Source organism: Arvicola amphibius, chromosome 6, assembly GCF_903992535.2.
Source record: "Arvicola amphibius chromosome 6, mArvAmp1.2, whole genome shotgun sequence".
Taxonomy (NCBI): domain Eukaryota; kingdom Metazoa; phylum Chordata; class Mammalia; order Rodentia; family Cricetidae; genus Arvicola; species Arvicola amphibius.
Genome location: NC_052052.2, coordinates 86,346,952 through 86,365,438, shown reverse-complemented (window position 1 = coordinate 86,365,438; position 18,487 = coordinate 86,346,952). Strand labels below are relative to the sequence as shown.

The window sequence follows — 18,487 nt, the reverse complement described above, 5'->3', positions numbered from 1 at the left end:
TTACACGTGATAACTGTCTTTCTGGGTCTGGGTTACCTCACTCAATATGATGTTTTCTAGATCCACCCATTTTCCTGCAAGTTTTAGATGTCATTATTTTTTTTTCTGCTGTGCAGTACTCCATTCTGTAAATGTTCCACATTTTCCTTATCCATTCTTTGGTCAAGGGGCATTTAGGTTGTTTCAAGGTTCTGGCTGTGACCAACAATGCTGCTATGAACATAGTTGAGCACATGTCCTTGTGGCATGATTGAGCATCCTTTGGATATATACCCAAAAGTGGTATTGCTGGATCTTGAGGAAGGTTGTTTCCTAATTTTTTTGAGAAATCGCCACACTGACATACAGCTTGCATTCCCACCAGCAATGCAGAAGTGTTCCCTTTTCCCCACAACCTCTCCAGCATAAGTTGTCATCAGTGTTTTTGGACTTGGCCATTCTTTCAGGTGTAAGATATAATCTCAGAGTTCTTTTGATTTACATTCCTCTGATGGCTAAGGATGTTGAATATTTCCTTAAGCATCTTTCAGCCATTTTAGATTCCTCTGTTGAGAGTTCTCTGTTTAGGTCTGTACTCCATTTTTTATTAGATTATTTGTTTTTTTGGATGACCAGTTTCTTTTTTGTTTTTTTCTCTCTATTATTATTATTATTATTATTATTATTTTATTATTATTACAAATTTTCACCTCCTCCCCTCCTCCCATTTCTCTCCCCCTCCCCCCTTTCCCCTTCCCCTCCCTCCCCAGTCCAAAGAGCAGTCAGGGTTCCTTGCCCTGTGAGAAGTCCAAGGTCCTCCCCCTCCATCCAGGTCTAGGAAGGTGAGCATCCAAACAAACTAGGTTCCCACAAAGCCAGTACATGGAGTAGAATCAAAACCCAGTGCCATTGTCCTTGGCTTCTCAGTCAGCCCTCCATGTAAGCCACATTCAGAGAGTTCGGTTTGATCACATGCTCCATCAGACCCAGTCCAGCTGGCTTTGGTGAGTTCCCATTAGACTGGCCCCACCGTCACAGTGGGTGGGTGCACCCCCTCGCGGCCCTGACTTCCTTGCTCATGTTTTCTCTCCTTCTGCTCCTCATTTGGACCTTGGGAGCTCAGTCCAGTGCTCCAATGTGGGTCTCTGTCTCTATCTCCATCCATTGCCAGATTAAGGTTCTATGGTGGTATACAAGACATTCATCAGAGTGGCTGTAGTATAGGGCCAGTTCAGTCACCCTCTCCTCAGCTGCTCAAGGAACAAGCTAGGAACATCTCCTTGGACACCTGGGAACCCCTCGAGAGTCCACACTTTCTTTATCCATTCTTCCATTGAGGGACATCTAGGTTGTTTCCAGGTTCTGGCTATTACAAATAATGCTGCTATGAGCATAGTTGAACAAATGCTTTTGTAGTATAATAGGGCATCTCTTGGGTATATTCCCAGGAGTGGTATTGCTGGATCCTGGGGTATGTTGATCCTGAATTCCCTGAGAAACCACCACACTAATTTCCAAAGTGGTTGCACAAGTTTGCACTCCCACCAGCAATGAATGAGTGTTCCCCTTACTCCACATCCTCTCCAGCAAAGGCTATCATTGGTGTTTTTGATTTTAGCCATTCTGACAGGTGTAAGATGGTATCTTAGAGTTGTTTTGATTTGCATTTCCCTGATCTCTAAGGAGGTTGAGCATGACCTTAAGTGTCTTTTGGCCATTTGAACTTCTTCAGTTGAGAATTCTCTGTTCAGATCAGTACCCCCTTTTTAATTGGGTTAATTAGCATTTTAAAGTCTAGTTTCTTGAGTTCTTTATATATTTTGGAGATTGACCTTTGTCTGTTGTGGGGTTGGTGAAGATCTTCTCCCAGTCAGTAGGTTGCCTTTTTGTCTTAATGACAGTGTCCTTTGCTTTACAGAAGCTTCTCAGTTTCAGGAGGTCCCATTTATTCAATGTTGCCCTTATTGTCTGTAGTATAGGGATCATACGTAGGAAGTGGTCTCCTGTGCCCATATGTTGTAGACTATTTCCCACTTTCTCTTCTATCAGGTTAAGTGTGTTTAGATTGATATTGAGATCTTTAATCCATCTGGACTTGAGTTTTGTGCATGGTAATAGATATGAATCTATTTTCATTCTTCTACAGGTTGACAACCAGTTCTTCCAGCACCATTTGTTCAAGATGCTTTCTTTCTTCCATTGTATACTTTTAGCTCCTTTGTCAAAAATCAGGTGTTCAGAGCCACTGGACTTCCTGTTGCCTACAAGATGTAGCAGTCTCTGCTCCAGCACCACATCTACCAGCATGCTGCCAAGTTCCCTGGCATGATGATGACGGACTGAACCTCTGAAACTGTCTACAGTGAAAAAGGTATATGGAGAAACACAAAATGTACAGCTTGAAGAGAAACAAGCACCAGAAGATTGTCTTGTGCTGAAGTCTTGTGCTGAAAGAGATCATGGCGTTCAGGTGATGTCAGTTCTACACTGGAATAAATGCATGAGTACTGTCTTGGCCACTGTTCTATTGCTGTGAAGAGACACCATGACCGAGTTCCCCAAGTGGTGAAACAGAGACTGCGTCCAAGCTCATTGATTGGAAATCTACTACCAGTGGACAACTACATTGACATACCATGGCTGGTAGCTATACCTGGAAATTGTCAGGGTATTGTCCTGACTCCATGGCTGATTCTTTCTACGGCTAACTGTCTGAAGAAAACGAAACTATCACACCTGGACATTTCTGGAGTAAATAACCCAGAAAGCATTCCACATGGACAAAGAATTTGCCTCCATCCCAACTTTGATCCTCAAGATGAAAATGATCCAGTGAAAGCAGATATTGGCCTGTTCATTCTGGAAGAGCCTATCTATGGGGATGAAATTCCACTATCTCAGTCCCCAAATATATCCTTGAAAAGTTGTTCTAAGTGCCAATACAGAAGCTGTGATGTGTATGAATATCAGAGTAGCAAGAAGCTTGGAACCACAAGAGTAAAGAAGATAGGCGTGCAGCTGCTAGATTTCTCAACATGCTACCATCAACATTCCTATCTAGAGAAGACTGAGGGCTTGTGTATTCAGAGTCAACCACGAGAAGACTGCTGGGTACAGAGAGCCAGTCCTGTTCTATGTCTTCTAAAGAACCGCTGGGAACTGGTGGGCCTCATACAGAAGACTTCAAGGATATGTCAAAATCCCACAGTCATCATTAGAACAGCTCCCTACTTTGCCTGGATGAAACAATTCATCAGGGCATCTAAAAAACTACTGAATCCTACTTCCTCCTTACACTGTAGGAAATTGCAGGAAAATGAGCATGTTCCCCAAATAAGACACAGCCATAATTACATCTCCACCCTGGGCTCACCAGATTCCACTTCAAGGTTTTTGCAAGGAAACATAGGCATTTCTCCACAAACCAAACATATCAACGATGTCCCAACAATCTTTAGTTTTAGTGACGTGAATTCTTTTACTGATGGTTATAAATTGTTACTCAAAAAAACCCAGACCTCACAAGCTGCTAGTTTTCTACCCAAGCAAGTGAAGTCAATGCCTGTTGCCATGTTTCCACAAAATTCTAAACAGAATTTAGTTCAATATCATCAGGTTACCCCTTCACCTAATGCAGGGAATTTGCACAAGTATCCAATATCCCAGCTTTTTTCTGACACAGCCATGCCATACACTTCTTCGAAGGCTAATAGTGCTAAACCCTGGCATTTTGTAACAGATAATTCCGATGAGTCTTTCGATAAAATCATGGCAGATATAATTAAACAATGGAGTCCATTTGTAGACAACAATGTGGAGGCTGCAAATTCCCTCAATGCTAATACAACTGATGACTCTTGGACAGAAAATAGTACTAATTTAGAAGAGTACAAAAACCTTTTGAAAGCCATAACAAATGGATCTCAGAATCAATATATGACTCAGACCAACTTAGCACCAGAACTTTCTTTTTCTGGGGGACCCTGGGAATACTTTAATTCAGGCAGAGCTTTTACCAAAACAGGTCTGCCCTTGGAGCCTACACCGCCCCCCATTGAAACCAGAAGGATTCCCCAGCCAAGTGGTACAATTGAGCCCTGGGGTTCTTCCTCTGATTATAATACAGACTTTCAAGATCAATCAGTTATTGATTTACTAAGAGCTCAGAATCATCCTGAGTCTGATTCAGATAAACTACAGCCTGTACCAATGGTCAACATAGGTAGGCCTTCAACTTCTAAAGTGATTACCACTACACCTTTACCCATTGATCTTGAGACTAAAAACCCTCCACACCAAATTCCATACAGTACGCTACCATCACAAGGAGGTCAGTCTTTACTTAAGGCCATAATACAGCCTACAGTTGAAGTTCAACCCTAATTGTAAGCTGACTCTGAGGGAGCTGGACTGCATCTGAAGTCTATACTGTATCTTATATGTTTAATGAGACAAGTTACCTTTACTCCCTTGGAACAACTTGTGGCCTTTGAATAACACTTGAAATGTCATTTGTACTAATGAAAAATTGTGTAACATTTATCTCTTTTCAAAATGTTAAAATCAAATAAAATTAACGCAAATACAAAAAAAAAATCAGGTGTTCATAGGTTTGTGGGTTAATACCCGGGTCTTCTATTCGATTCCATTGGTCGACTTCTCTGTTTTTATGCCAGTACCAAGCTGTTTTCATTACTGTAGCTCTGTAATAGAGTTTGAAGTCTCCATAAGTTCCTTTATTTATTTTTTGCGTTAATATTGTATCCTGCTACATAACTGAAAGTGTTTGTGAGCTGTAGAAGTTCCTTGGTAGAATGTTTGGGGTTGCTTACTAAACTATCATATCATCAGCAAATAGTGAGAGTTTGACTTCTTCTTTTCAGATTTGTATCTCCTTGATCTCCTTTTGTTGTCTGATTGCTCTAGCTAGGACTTCAAGAACTCTATTGAATAGATATGGCGAGAGTGGACAGCCTTGTCGTGTTTCTGATTTCAGTGTGATCTCTGTGAGTTTCTCTCCATTTAGTTTAATGTTGGCTGTTTTCTTGCTGTATATTGCCTTTATTATGTTTAGGTATGTTCCTTGTATCCCTGCTTTCTCCAAGACCTTCATCATGAAGGGATGTTGTATTTTTCAAAGGCTTTTTCAGCATTTAATGAGATGATCATGTGGTTTTTATTTTTTAGTATGTTTATATGGTGGATTACTTTGATAGATTTTCATATGTTGAACCATTTCTGCATCTGTGGGATGAAGCCGACTGGATTGTGGTGGATTGTTCTGAGGTGTTCCTGGATTCTATTTGCCAGACTTTTATTTAGTATTTTGCATCAATGTTCATGAGTGAGATTGGTCTGTAATTCTCTTTCTTAGTAATGTCTTTATGTGGTTTGGGTATCAGGGTAATTGTAGCCTCATAAAAAGAGTTTGGCAATGTTCCTTCTGTTTCTATTGTGTGGAACAATGTGAGGAGTATTGATATTACTTCTTCTTTGAAAATCTTGTAGAATTCTGAGTTGAAAACATCTGGTCCTGGGCTTTTTTTTAGTTGAGAGATTTTTGATGACTGTTTCTATTTCTTTAGCAGTTGTGGATTTATTTAATTTGCTTTCTGGTCTTTATTTAATTTTGGTAAGTGATATTTATCCAGAAAGTTGTCCATTTCCTTTAAGTTTTCCAATTTTGTGGAGTACAGGTTTTTGAAATATGACTTGATGATTTCTGTATTTCCTCTATGTCTGTTGTTATGTTCCCTTTTTCATTTCTGATTTTGATGTGGGAGAGTCTTCTGTTTGAGTTGATTTCATTGGCTAATAAAGAAACTGCCTGGCCCATTTGATAGACCGCCCCTTAGGTGGGTGGAGTTGACAGAACAGGAAGAGGAAGTGAGGTAGAAGGATCAGTCAGATGCTACGCCTCTCCTAAGTTAGAGCAGACTGCCATGCCTCTCTTTAGGGAGAGAGATGCAATGAAGCTCCAGCCCAAGATGGACGTATGCTAGAATCTTCCCCGGTAAGACACCACTCGTGGTGTTACACAGATTATTAGATATGGGTTAAAGCAAGAGATGTGAGAATTAGACAAAAAGAGGCTGAAAATAATGGGCCAGGCAGTATTTAAATGAATATAGTTTTGTGTGTTGTTATTTCGGGGCATAAGCTAACCATGTGGGATCCGGGCAGGACGAAAAGCAGGCCCGCAGCTCCACACTACAGAATGGCGCCCAACGTGGATAACTGAATCCACAGAAAGCTTGGGAAAGAATAGAGTAAAACATGGCTTCTTGGTAGCAGCAATTTCTCGGGTCTGAACGTGTGTTTTTCGGTTTTCAGCCATAGCCAAAAAAAAAAAAAAAAAAAAAAAAAAAAAAAAAAAAAAAGCTATGCTGTTTAAAAATGCCGGCTTTCTGGGCTGTCCTGCCAGTGCAAACTCTGACTCTTTGAGGCAGGAGGGCTGGCTACAGAGAGAGGACTTGAGTGTTGTCTGTGGACATACTTTTGCAGCTTGCTTGCTGGCAGGGACCATGAAACACCATAGAGTTGTGGCCATAAACATGGCTACAGCCGGTACCTCTGCCATGAGGCTGGAAAGCTAAGGAATGGGCTGGATCTAGCTGTCAAAGCCACGGCTTCAGTCTTACCGATATTGTTTGGTAAATTAAAGACTCATGTGGTCACAAAAAGAGAGATATACAGTAAAAGAAAGATTCAAAGTCGAAGAAAACATCAAAATGGTTTACAATGTGTTAAAAATATATGCAGGCTAAAGGTTAAAGTTCTTAAAAGTAAAAAAGAAAAAGGAAGTAGCTAGGGTATGGTGGTACACACCTTTAATCCCAACACTTGGGAGACAGAGGTAGATTGACCTCTGTGACTTCAAGGTGTGGCAGGACACACCTTTAATCCTAATGCTTGGGAGGCAGAGACAGGCAGATCTCTGTGAGTTCAAGGTGTTGTAGCACACACCTTTAATCCCAGCACTTGGGAAGCAGAGACAGTAGATCTATGTGAGTTCAAGGACAGCCTGGTCTAAAGAGTTATTCCAGGACAAAGATATACAGAGAACCTGTCTCAAAAAATAAAAGTAAAAATAAAAGAAATAGAGGTTAAAATAAAGTTGTATAAGATGGAAAATACACAGAGAATCTTGATACTGTATGCTATTATGCTCTCTTTGAATTGTTTGAATGCTGAAGAAGAAGCAACAGCTGCTAAAAGATATTTGTTTGTAAATGCTGCTGAACTAATACAACATAGGTATTTTGAAAATACTTTGACTTCAGAATTTGGATCTAAGGATATGATACTTTGGAAAAGAGATTCTTCTTTTGTATTTACAGAAAATGAGACCCTATGGATTGCTTCTATCCCAATATGGTATGATAGACCACGACCTCCTGAAAGGTTGCTGTGAACACCTTCAGAAAATTACTTCACCCAACTGATGACTGATATGAACCTGGCACACAGGTTACACCATGAAAGATCTGATTAACAGCGTCCCCATTCAGCAGGAAGCAGTTTGGAGAGAAATAACTACGCCCATGTTCCCAAATATTGTTTATAATTGTTCTTTTACATTTAAAGGGGGATATGATATAGATATGAATAATTTGTATTGGTATAGATTTTAAGGTCAATTTTGTTATATGTATATGTATTTCTGCTCTTGATTAAGGTATTGTGATTGTGTAATTTATTTAAAAATGTAATGTATAATTAGGAAATATAGGTTGTTAATGAATAATCATTGATAATAGTAAAACTTGTAGTCATGTTAGTTAGATTTTCTAGATATATAGAGATATATTTCAGTTAGATAGGCATACTTCATATCTTTCAAAGACTGCAAAATATGGCATTTAATGTTTTAATAACTTAGGACTTTTCATGACAATGAGACATGTCTGCTCCTGGCAGCACCAATCTACTTCAAAAGGAATATGGGCATCAAAGAGGATCCTTATTGAGTTTGATAGTCATTTGGGCAAGAAACTGCTCTTGCCTGGACTATTGCATAAACTGGACATAGAGAACCCTCAGAGAGAGGACTGCTGAAGTTGCCTAAAAGTGAGATGATCTTTCGGGATTCCTGATTCATGAAAGAGTCTGCAAGACATTCTGCAGGACACAGCAGAAAGTGACTGAACTGTCTTTGAAATTTCTTGCTTTATGGAAATGTCTGCTGGAAACTATGGGCCTGAAGGCCGAAGATGGATGCCCCAACGGTACAGAGGAACTTTGGGTGACTGTCCAGGCAGCAAGATGTCTCTGTCATTTCTAGAGTTTTGTAAATTGCTTACTTGTTATTAACTTAGGTAATATTATATCCTTCTGGAGTCTTTGATGGAGTTGAAGAATGGATAGATAGTTAGTTTTCCTTTGTTATGATAAAAGATAAAATGGATATAAGTATTGTAACTAATTCTTACTTGATAACTATTTTGTTATATGTAATTTTACTATGTTAAAGTTAAAGCCTTTCTTTTATTGTTTAAACAGAAAAAGGGGAACTGATGTGGGAGAGTCTTCTGTTTGAGTTGATTTCATTGGCTAATAAAGAAACTGCCTGGCCCATTTGATAGACCGCCCCTTAGGTGGGTGGAGTTGACAGAACAGGAAGAGGAAGTGAGGTAGAAGGATCAGTCAGATGCTACGCCTCTCCTAAGTTAGACATACTGTCGTGCCTCTCCTCAGAGAGATGCCAGATGCGATGAAGCTCCAGCCCAAGATGGATGTACGCTAGAAATTTCCCGGTAAGGCACCACTTTGTGGTGCTACACAGATTATTAGATATGGGTTAATCAAGATATGAGTAAGAGGCAGAAAATAATGGGCCAGGGAGTATTTAAAAGAATACAGTTTGTGTGTAATTATTTCGGGGTAAAGCTAGCCGGGTGACCAGGAGCAGGGTGGCAGGAATGCAGCCCGCAGCTAAACACTACATGATTTTGTTAATTTGAATAGTCTATCTCTGCCTGTTGGTTAATTTGTCTATTTTGTTGATTTTCTCAAAGAAACAACTCTTTGTCTCATTGATTCTTTGTATTGTTTTCTTTGTTCTATTTTGTTGATTTCAGCTCTCAGTTTGATTATTTCCTGCCATCTAATTCTCCTGGGTGGGTTTGCTTTTTTTTGTTCTAAAGTTTTCAAATGTTCTGTTAACTCACTAGTGTGGGATTTTCCCAGCTTCTTTATGCAGGCATTTAGTGCTATGAACTTTCCCCTTAACACCACCTTCCTTTGGGTATGTGTGTGGTCATTTTCATTGAATTTTAGGAAGTCTTTAATTTCTTTTTTTATTTCTTCTTTGACCCATTGAGGCTTCAGGTGAGCATTGTTTAATTTTCATGCAATTGTGGGCTTTCTGGAATTAGTGTTGCTGTTGAATTCTAATTTTAATCCATGGTGATCTGATAGGATACATGGAGTTAGTTCAATTTTTTGTACCTGTTTAGGTTTGCTTTGTTACCTAGTATGTGGTCAATTTTTGAGAAGGTTCCATGAGGTGCTGAGAAGAAGGTATATTCTTCTATGTTCAGATGGAGTGCTCTATAGATGGCTGCTAAGTCCAGGAGTCATAACAGCTATTAGTTCCCTTATTTCTTTGTTAATTTTTTGTCTGATAACCTGTCCAGTGGTGAGAGTGGAGTGTGGAAGTCTCCCACTAGTAGTGTGTGGTATTTAATGTGTGATTTAAGCTTTAGAACTGGTTTGAGACAATTTTTATCATTAGGCTTTCTTCGTGGTTTTATTTATTATTTTAAGAAACATTGCTACAAAGTATTTATACCTCACTCCCAACCAAACATACAGCAGGGTCTCATGTGTCCCAGGTTTGCCCTTAATTCTTTATATGGCTGAGTAGAGGAAGATGTTGGATTTCTGATCTTGCTGTCTCTGCTTTCTGAGTGCTAGGATTTAAGGCATGTTTCACCATTTTCAGTTAATAATTCTATTTAGATATTAAAATGTGTTCTAATATGTTCTCTAAATGTTTCTATTTTATGATTTTCAGTTATTAGTGTTGGTCTGTTTCTGTTCTTTTTCCTTAGCCAGACTTCCAAAGTTTTTTTTCCCTAGGTGCTGATTTTTAAAGGAAAACAAGCTTTTGACTTTAAGGTTTCATTATTGTATAAATATTCTTTTATATATATATATATATATATATATATGTATATATATATATATATATATATATATATATATATATATATATATATGTGTGTGTGTGTGTGTGTGTGTGTGTGTGTGTGGGTGTGGGTGTGTGTGTGTGTGTGTGTATTTTAAAAAAGAAAACAAACTATCCTTTTTGCTATACATACCAATTCAATTTCTCTGCTTCCTCCTCTTCCCCCATGCCCTGCACAAACCTTCCCACCCCACCCTCATCCAATCCTTAGAGAAGGTAAGGCACACTGCCTTGTGGACGGTCCAAGGCTCTCCCTACTATACCCAGCCTGAGCAAGGTATTTATCCAAAGAGAAAAAAAACACTAGTACATGCAGTAGAGATAAATCCTGGTGCCACTGCCGGTGGCCCCCCAGTCTCCTCCAGCCATGCAACTGTCAACCACATTCAGAGGGACTAGTTTGGTCCCATGCTTGGTCCTTCCCAGTCCAGCTGGAGTTGGTGAGCTCTCACTAGCTCAGTGGGTGAACCCATCATGGTCTTGACCTCTTTGCTCACATTCTCATTCCTCCCCATTCTTTGATTTTTGATCTTTCTGTTTCTTTAATTTCTACCTTTGCTTCTATTTCCTTCCTGCAATTTTCTTTGTATTTTTTTACTGCATCCCAAGTGATGACTTTCTTGTTTTCTAAGTTTAAAGCTGTGAGTTTTCGTATGAGCACTGGGTTGATCCTGCTCTATAGGCTTTGGATATATAGGGTATTTATGCATATAGATAGACACACACACACACACAGTTTCATAAAAATCAGCAATCTCCATAAGTTTCCTTTTTCAATAATAATGTTAGCATGACATATACTCACCTAAAAACCTAAAGTCTTACCCTCTTTTGCTAAATGTACTGGAAGTTGGATTTCATGAGAGAGGTTTTTAAAGAAAACAGCATCTGGTCCTGTGATAGAGAACAAAACAATGCAAGGAAGTGGTAAGTTGGCGACTCTTATAGGATGAGATCTTTAAAAAAGCATAAAAAGTAATCAGGGAGGTGGTGCTTGTATATGGTATCTAATTAGGAAAATGAAATTTGTAGAGGGGTGATTAAGAATGCAAATGTCACAGGGTGGTGAGATGGTTCGGCAAGTATGTGAAATTTTTGCTAAGCTGACAACCCAAGTTCAACATGGCAGAAGCAGAGAGCAGATAGTTCTGACCTCTGCAAGTTCCAGCATGCTCTTGTACTCCGTCCCCAATAAGTAAGTGTATACATAAATAAATAAAAATGCAAGAAACATCAGACGGAGGCTGCAGTTAAATGGTAGAGAATTTCTTTCCATTTTTGTAACCAAAGTCCATATTGAAACCACCAACTACATTTCAAAAATTCGTTGTATTTCATATTGTTGTACAACAGATGTTGAATGTGCATCAGAGATTAGTGTCCATTTTGGGTTAAGTAAGGACAGCCATGAGATATTTTCTTTTCTCTGTCAATCACTCCAGGTTAAAGATACAAAAACAAATCAACAATTCCTGGTGTCTTGTGGATGTTATCCGGTCCCCTGAGAGTGCTGACAGTTTAGGTGCAGACTTTCCCACTACTCACTACTCCCTGATGATGTGACCTCAATCTTCATTCACAGGCTGGTGACTCTCACAGGTTGTCCTTTGGCCTCTAGGCGCACACTGTAGCATGTGTGACACACCCACAATGTAACATAAAAATAGATGTAATTAAATGTATTTATGTGCATAGGTGTTTTGCCTGCATGCATGTCTGTGTACCACTTTCATGCCTGGTTGTCACAGAGGACAGAAGAGGGCACTGGGTCCTCTGGGCTAGAGTTTCAGATGGTTGCAAGCCTTCACATGGATGCTGGAATCAAGACCATGTCCTTTGGAAGAACAACCAATGATCTTACTCTCTTGCTATATAAAGGAGGAGAGAAACCAAACTGTAAGCTTAGTGAAGTTCTTTTTTCTGGGGTCTTATGCTAATTTATGCATGTGTTTACAAATGTACATATGTAGTGTGTAGGGAACCTCAGAGTCGATTCAAGACACCCCAAGACAAAGATCTCAGCACAAAGGAGATTTATTTGCCCCAAAGAGACAGCCAGCAGGGAATAAAAGAGAAACACAGGAGACAGAGGACAAGAGAGAAGGGGAAGGGAACAAGAGAGATGGGGAAAAGGTGTTTGTCCTGAGGAGAAGGGGGCAAAAGGGACGGCCTCTGGGTAGAAAAGAAAGGACGGCCTCTGGGTAGAAAAGAAAGGACGGCCTCTGGGTAGAAAGAACAGCTTCTGGGTAGAGCAGAGACAGGCATGGCCCTTAAACAAATGGCAGTTTATAAAGGTAAAAGGAAAAACCTTGTGTTAGATGAGGTGTTTACTTTTAATTGGACATGTTAATTAGGTGAGCCAAAAAGAACTTTTGATTGCTTCAGTATTTTAATAGCTGAACCGACTGGTCTTAGGAGGTGGCCAAATAATGAACTAGATCTTGGGGGCTAGTTTTAGGAATGTAATCTAATAGTTTTTAGCAAGATAGAGGGAATAGGGGAGAAAGGCAAGGCCTGGCAGAACCACATCTGCCATGCTTGGGCAGGCTAGAGGACCTTCATAGTTCACTTGCCTTTTCCCTAATTGATCACTCCCCACTCAGAAATTTCATCACTACCCTGCTCCATCTTGCCACATGATTCAAGTCATTTGTAGTTGAGTTTCTGAATTTTTGGCATTTTCAGCAGTAAAATGCTTGTGAATTGCTCTTCAGTTGAAAATTTCTGGTGACATGGTCATGTCACAAGCTTGCAGCTGAGCTGTGTGGATCCTGTACTGAGATCAAACACAAACACTAAACAAGTTCATCTCAGTGACCTTGGCTAAGATAATGTGGGCCTTTAGGAAGTAGCTCTTCCACAGAACCTAGCCAATTGCTTTCTTTTTTAGAAAACATAGGAAGGAATGATTTGTCAGAGAGTCTAGCATGTGTAACATTAACAATTAATTTTGCATCAATTTAACGTGGCTGTGTACATGGTGTAAAGCTCATCACAAACATTCCCCCAAGTTTGCTTTTGAACCACTTGCAATGGGGGGTATTACTTTACTTTAAGAGATAATGCGAGTAGGCATGAACTAATGCTCATCCACATATCAGAGTTATTTGCAAAAATCTTCAGTTTTATATTTGAAAGGATTTTACTGTGGTGATTCTTTATGTTTGGGTGTCTGACAAAAGTCACATGGCTGCGCCTCGGGCAAATATCTGTGTGTGCTGGTGTTCAGTGTTTCACCAGCTCTCTGCATGACTGCCGGTCACTTCTGTAATAATACACTTAGCTGTTTACACTTGGTCATTCAGGAAGTGGCATTGTACAGCTGGAGAGATGGAGAACGGTGGGTGAGAGTGCTGGGTATTACAAGGACGGTTAGTTCTGATTGTTGCCTTGACAGTCTGGAATCACTTGGAGGGTGGACTCTGGGTATGTTTGTGCAGGATTGTTTTGATTATGTGAATCTTGCCTGAGGGAGGCTCCATTCCCTGAGCAGGGTACACTGGGATGAATAAGGTGGAGAAAGCAAAAGCAAGCTGATCTTCAACATGCATGCACATGTTTTTTTCTGACTGTGGACTGAAAACATTTTTTCCTCTCTTAAATTGATTTTGTCAGAGTATTTAATCATAGTAGCAGGAAAAGAAACTAAGGAGAGACACCACAACCAAGGCAACTCTTTTAAAGGAAGCATTTAATTGGGAGCTTGCTTACACTTTCAGCGGTTTAGTCCATGATGAGCATGGCAGGAAGCATGACAGCAGACATAGTAGACATGGTGCTGAAGAAGTAGTTGAGAGCTATATCCTGTTCCACAGGCAGGGGAGGGGAAAGAGAGAGAGAGAGAGAGAGAGAGAGAGAGAGAGAGAGAGAGAGAGAGAGAGAGAGAGAGAGAGAGAGAGACTGAGCATGGCATGGGTTTTTGAAATCTCAAAGCCCACCCCCAGGGACACACTTCCTTCGACATGGCCACAGAGTTTCACTCCCTTGTGACTAAGCATTCAAATATTTAAGCCTTTGGGGCCATTATTCAAACCACCATACATGAGGACAGAAGTTCTAATCCCATTACTCAATGAAAAGTCAGGAACACCCCAGGTGTGCTGTCTCTGAGTAAGAGCCAGGGAGACCACTAGAGCTCACTGGCCACTAGCCTAGCTCTAGACCCATTGCGGGACCCTGACTCAAGGGAATAAGGTTGAGAGTGGCAGAGCAGGGCACCTGCTGTTGTCCTCTGCCTCTGTGTTACATATCCCCGCAAACATGCTACCACACACACACAAAAATTTAAAAAAAATTAAGAACTGCGGTTGTATGCTAGACAGAGCACAGGTTGTGCCTTGCACACTGACAGGGGGAGCTGAAGTCTCACCTCAGGACAGCAATGGTGCACTGTAAAACTACAAACACTGCTCATTGTTTTCTAAACTGCAAATCACGCCAGCGTCTTTAATACGCAGAATAGTGGCTTCAGCTATGGGAGCCCTTTCGGGTCTGCACTCTGTGCCCAGTTGGTGGACAGATTTTTTTTCTCTTTTTTTTTTTTATTAAAGATTTCCATCTCCTCCCCTCCTCCTCCCCCTTCCCTCCCCTCCCTTCCACCCCACTCCACCCCTCTCCAAGACAAAGAGCCATCAGGGTTCCCTTCACTATGTTAAGTCCAAGGTCCTCCCAGCTCCCCCTAAGTCCAGGAAGGTGAGCAACCAAACTGACAAGGCTCACAGTGAGCCCGTCCATGCTGTAGAGTTCATGTTCATTGCCATTGTCCTTGGTTTCTCAGTCCTCCTCCACCGTCAGCCACATTCAGAGAGTCCGGTTTGGTCCCCTGTTCCATCAGTCCCATTCCAACTGTACTTGGTGGCCTCCCATTAGATCTGTCCCACCGTCTCAATGGGTAAAAACACTCCTCGCGGTCCTGGCTTCCTTGCTCATGATCTCCCTCCTTTTGCTCCTCATCAGGACCTTGAGAGCTCAGTCTGGTGCTCCTATGTGGGGCTCTGTCATTTTCTCCATCCAATGCCAGGTGAAGGTTCTATGGTGATATGCAAGATATTCATGAGTATGGCAATAGGATCTGGACATTTCTGGCACCCTCTCCTCAGCTGCCCAAGGACCTAGCTGGGGGCATCTTCCTGGATACCTGGGAACCCCTCTAGAGTCAAGTCTCTGCCAACCCTAGAATGGCTCCCTTAACTAAGATATATAATTCCTTGTTCCCATATCCACCCTTCCTATATCCCAACCATCCCCCAAGCTCTTCCCATCCTCCACTTCACACTTTTCTCTCCCCCTCCCCCCATCCCACCCCATCCCCATGTTCCCATTTTTTTGTCCGGCAATCTTGTCTACTTCCAGTATCCAGGAGGATAACTATATGTTTTTCTTTGGGTTCACCTTCTTATATAGCTTCTCTAGGATTTTTTACGAATTATAGGCTCGATGTGGTGGACAGATTTTTCTAGAAAAAGTCTCAGAGCGTCTCTTTTTGTCCTGCTCCTCTGGTAGCTTTTTGGGAATGACAAAGAAGGGTGGGGACATAGGGATCTTCCACACACTGTGAGCAGTTCTCAGCTCAGAGACAGTCTATGGAGCACTACATCTCCTACCCCACCATTCTTCTGCAATGTATGGTCTGCCTTTGTGGGTATTAGATACCTGTCTTGGTTTTAATTCATTAGAGAACTTGTCTAAAAAACAAAACACAGCTCCAAAACTAATTAAGATGGAGACTTCAGAATTCCTAGCTTAGTCTTAGAAATTAGATATTTAGAAGGATGCCATTAGCTCAGGCAGTAGTCTCAATTTCCCCGATGACAGTACGTTTTGTATAAATAAATTAAAATAATTAGAGGTTTTGAAAAAATCTTTCCAGCGTGAAGCTTTGGAAGTGACACCATCTGGGCACTAATTGTGATAATGGCAGTGTGGAAGCATATGGTAGCTTTTACAAGGATGTCTAAGCAAAGGGTCCAGATGAACTCATTAGACATTTGCACTTATGCGGAGCCAACAGTTCTTTTGGGGACAGACCATGTCACAGATGGAAAACATTATCCGTTATTTTCTGTTCTTGGTGAAAATGTTTTGCAATCATACCCATATACATCATGAAACCATAGCAAAGGAAATATTCATAATAAGATGAACTATCGGTATGAAATGAGGTCGACTTTAAAACAAAAATAAATAACTGCTGAATCTTGACCTGAGTAGCAATTTTAAATTTTAAACTGTTCAGAAATAACTGACAGATTCCATCTGCCTTCTTGGATATTTACTAGGCAGTTCTATATTCTTTTAGCATCTAATAAGAAAAGGCTCTCTCTTATCCTAAGAAATCACCCCTGGGTGCTGGTAAGAAGTTTTTTTTTTTTTTTTTTTTTTTTTTTTTTTTTTCCAACACAGACTCATTAACTAACCAACAATGGATATTCCGACCTAGTCAGTCTGGCTATGTCACTGGAATTATGCGAGCTTTAAGGCCTCCATTTTTCTATTGTTTGAGAATTTCATATGTGCAAGTAATGTATTTTAATCAAATTCACTCCATCCCTCTCCTTCAATCTGTCCCTTGCCCTCTGCTTTTTTTTTCTAACTCCACGTATTCGTTTTTTTCTTTTAAACCCATAGCACTTTGGGCTGCCTGTATGTTCATGAATGTTGGAGCATGGCAACCTCTCAGGAGCCAAATTCCTGCAGAAAGTAGATCCTCCACCTCCCAGCAGCCATCCACTGCCAATAGCTCCTCCTGCTTGATCTTCTGCAGGTTAAGATTTCAGTTTTGAAAGTTAAATTGAGTATGAAAATAATCTTTATCTTACAGTTTTAGCTGGCTACAAAGTGTGAATTATAGTTTTTGTCTTTTAGGAGCTGGTTTATTCCAGGCTTTGAGAGACTGATAGTCTAGATGTCCTTAAAGGTTTAAAATTACATTATTTATTTAATTTATTATGAATATGTGTACATGCACACGACAGTGAATATGTGGAGATAAGAGAACTTTCAGGGCAGTCGGTTCTCCCTTTCCATCACACAGGTTCCAGGGACTGATCTCAAATCATCAGGCTTGGGGGCAAGCACCTTTGCTTGCTGGGCCATCTCGCTGGTCCTCCATTAGGTATCTTGATGGACTGAATGACAGCAGTGGCTTTAGCTTCTTTTGGGGACATGGCATCAACAGTGGACACTGACAAGCTGGACTTTGCATTTTCCTTCCTCTTGCGATGCTGAATATAGATTCTTAGCTTATAAACCCATCTGAAAGGAGAAAATCACCACACACCATACATTATGACAGCACATAATGTTTTAATTTCTGTATTCATACTTTAAAATTTCCAAAATAAAGTTTCCAGGTTTTCTTTCTTGGCAAGGACTGTCCTGTTTTCCTTGAAGATCATAACTTTCTGTTTGGGCAGAAGAAATGCCCTTTTTCTTTTGGCTATTAGTCAAAAATGCTATAGTTTTCAAGGAATTGTCCTCTGTCTTAAGAAGTTGACATAGAGAGTCTCTAAATGCAGGACAGACTCCAGAGAGTGAAAGACAAATCGGTTATCCAGCCCCGCTAGTATTAAATGCTAAGAGGAGGTGCGAATGAAGCTCAGTCCCAGCCTCACCATTGGATTATTGGTCTTCAACGGTGCCACCCGAGGAGATTCCATATTCCTGGATGTGGAATAAAGTTTGGGATCTGTAGTTTTAAGCATTTGGGGTGTGTCCAATAACCAGTAGAGCTCAGAACCACTGGGTTAGAGAAACAATAGGCACTATTTTGGTAGGCGGTAAGAGAAAGTCTTTTGGAATATGTAACATAGAGAGAGGCCTGCATGAAGGGAATGAGGCTAGTGCTTAAGTGAGCCACCTTCCAGGCAGATGGACCACATGGCTGAGGTCCTGCGATCAGTGGAGTCTTGATTTGCTCTGGGGAAGGAATGGAAGGTAAGTTGGGGAGAGCACAGGAAGAAAGAAAGTTTCAGTGGAGCAGAATGAGCGCAAGAACAAAACAGGGCCATGTTGGAAAGGTGGACAAACACCAGACACCTGAAAGGCATATTAGAAAGGTGGGTTTTAAAACTGTAGATCAGTATAGACACAGGAGTGGAAGAGGAAGTCAGGTAGGAACTTGCTGCTGTCAATCATACTAGAAGGAATGGCGGTCTAAGATCCTCATGATGTAGGTGATGAGAAGGGTTGCCTAAGAGACCGCTGGGGAGGATGGAGCTAAAGACTTTGCTCTCATATCAAATGCTGGATGTGAGAGAAAGGAAGGACTTAGAAGTGATCCTTCAGCCTGCGGCTTCAGTATACACTTTCAGGTAT

The 18,487-nt window shown here is 40.8% G+C and overlaps 1 protein-coding gene across 1 annotated transcript; it reads left to right on the top strand.

Moving 5' to 3' along the window:
• Positions 1–2,475: 2,475 nt before the first annotated feature.
• LOC119816317 lies at positions 2,476–4,362 on the top strand. Its single transcript, XM_038332886.1, has one exon. The coding sequence runs from the start codon at positions 2,476–2,478 to the stop codon at positions 4,360–4,362; it is 1,887 nt and encodes a 628-aa protein (XP_038188814.1).
• The last annotated feature ends 14,125 nt before the right edge of the window (positions 4,363–18,487 follow it).

Excerpts from the sequence above, each read along its gene's own strand:
- LOC119816317 (XM_038332886.1), top strand. The coding sequence starts at position 2,476 with ATGCATGAGTACTGTCTTGGCCACTGTTCTATTGCTGTGAAGAGACAC.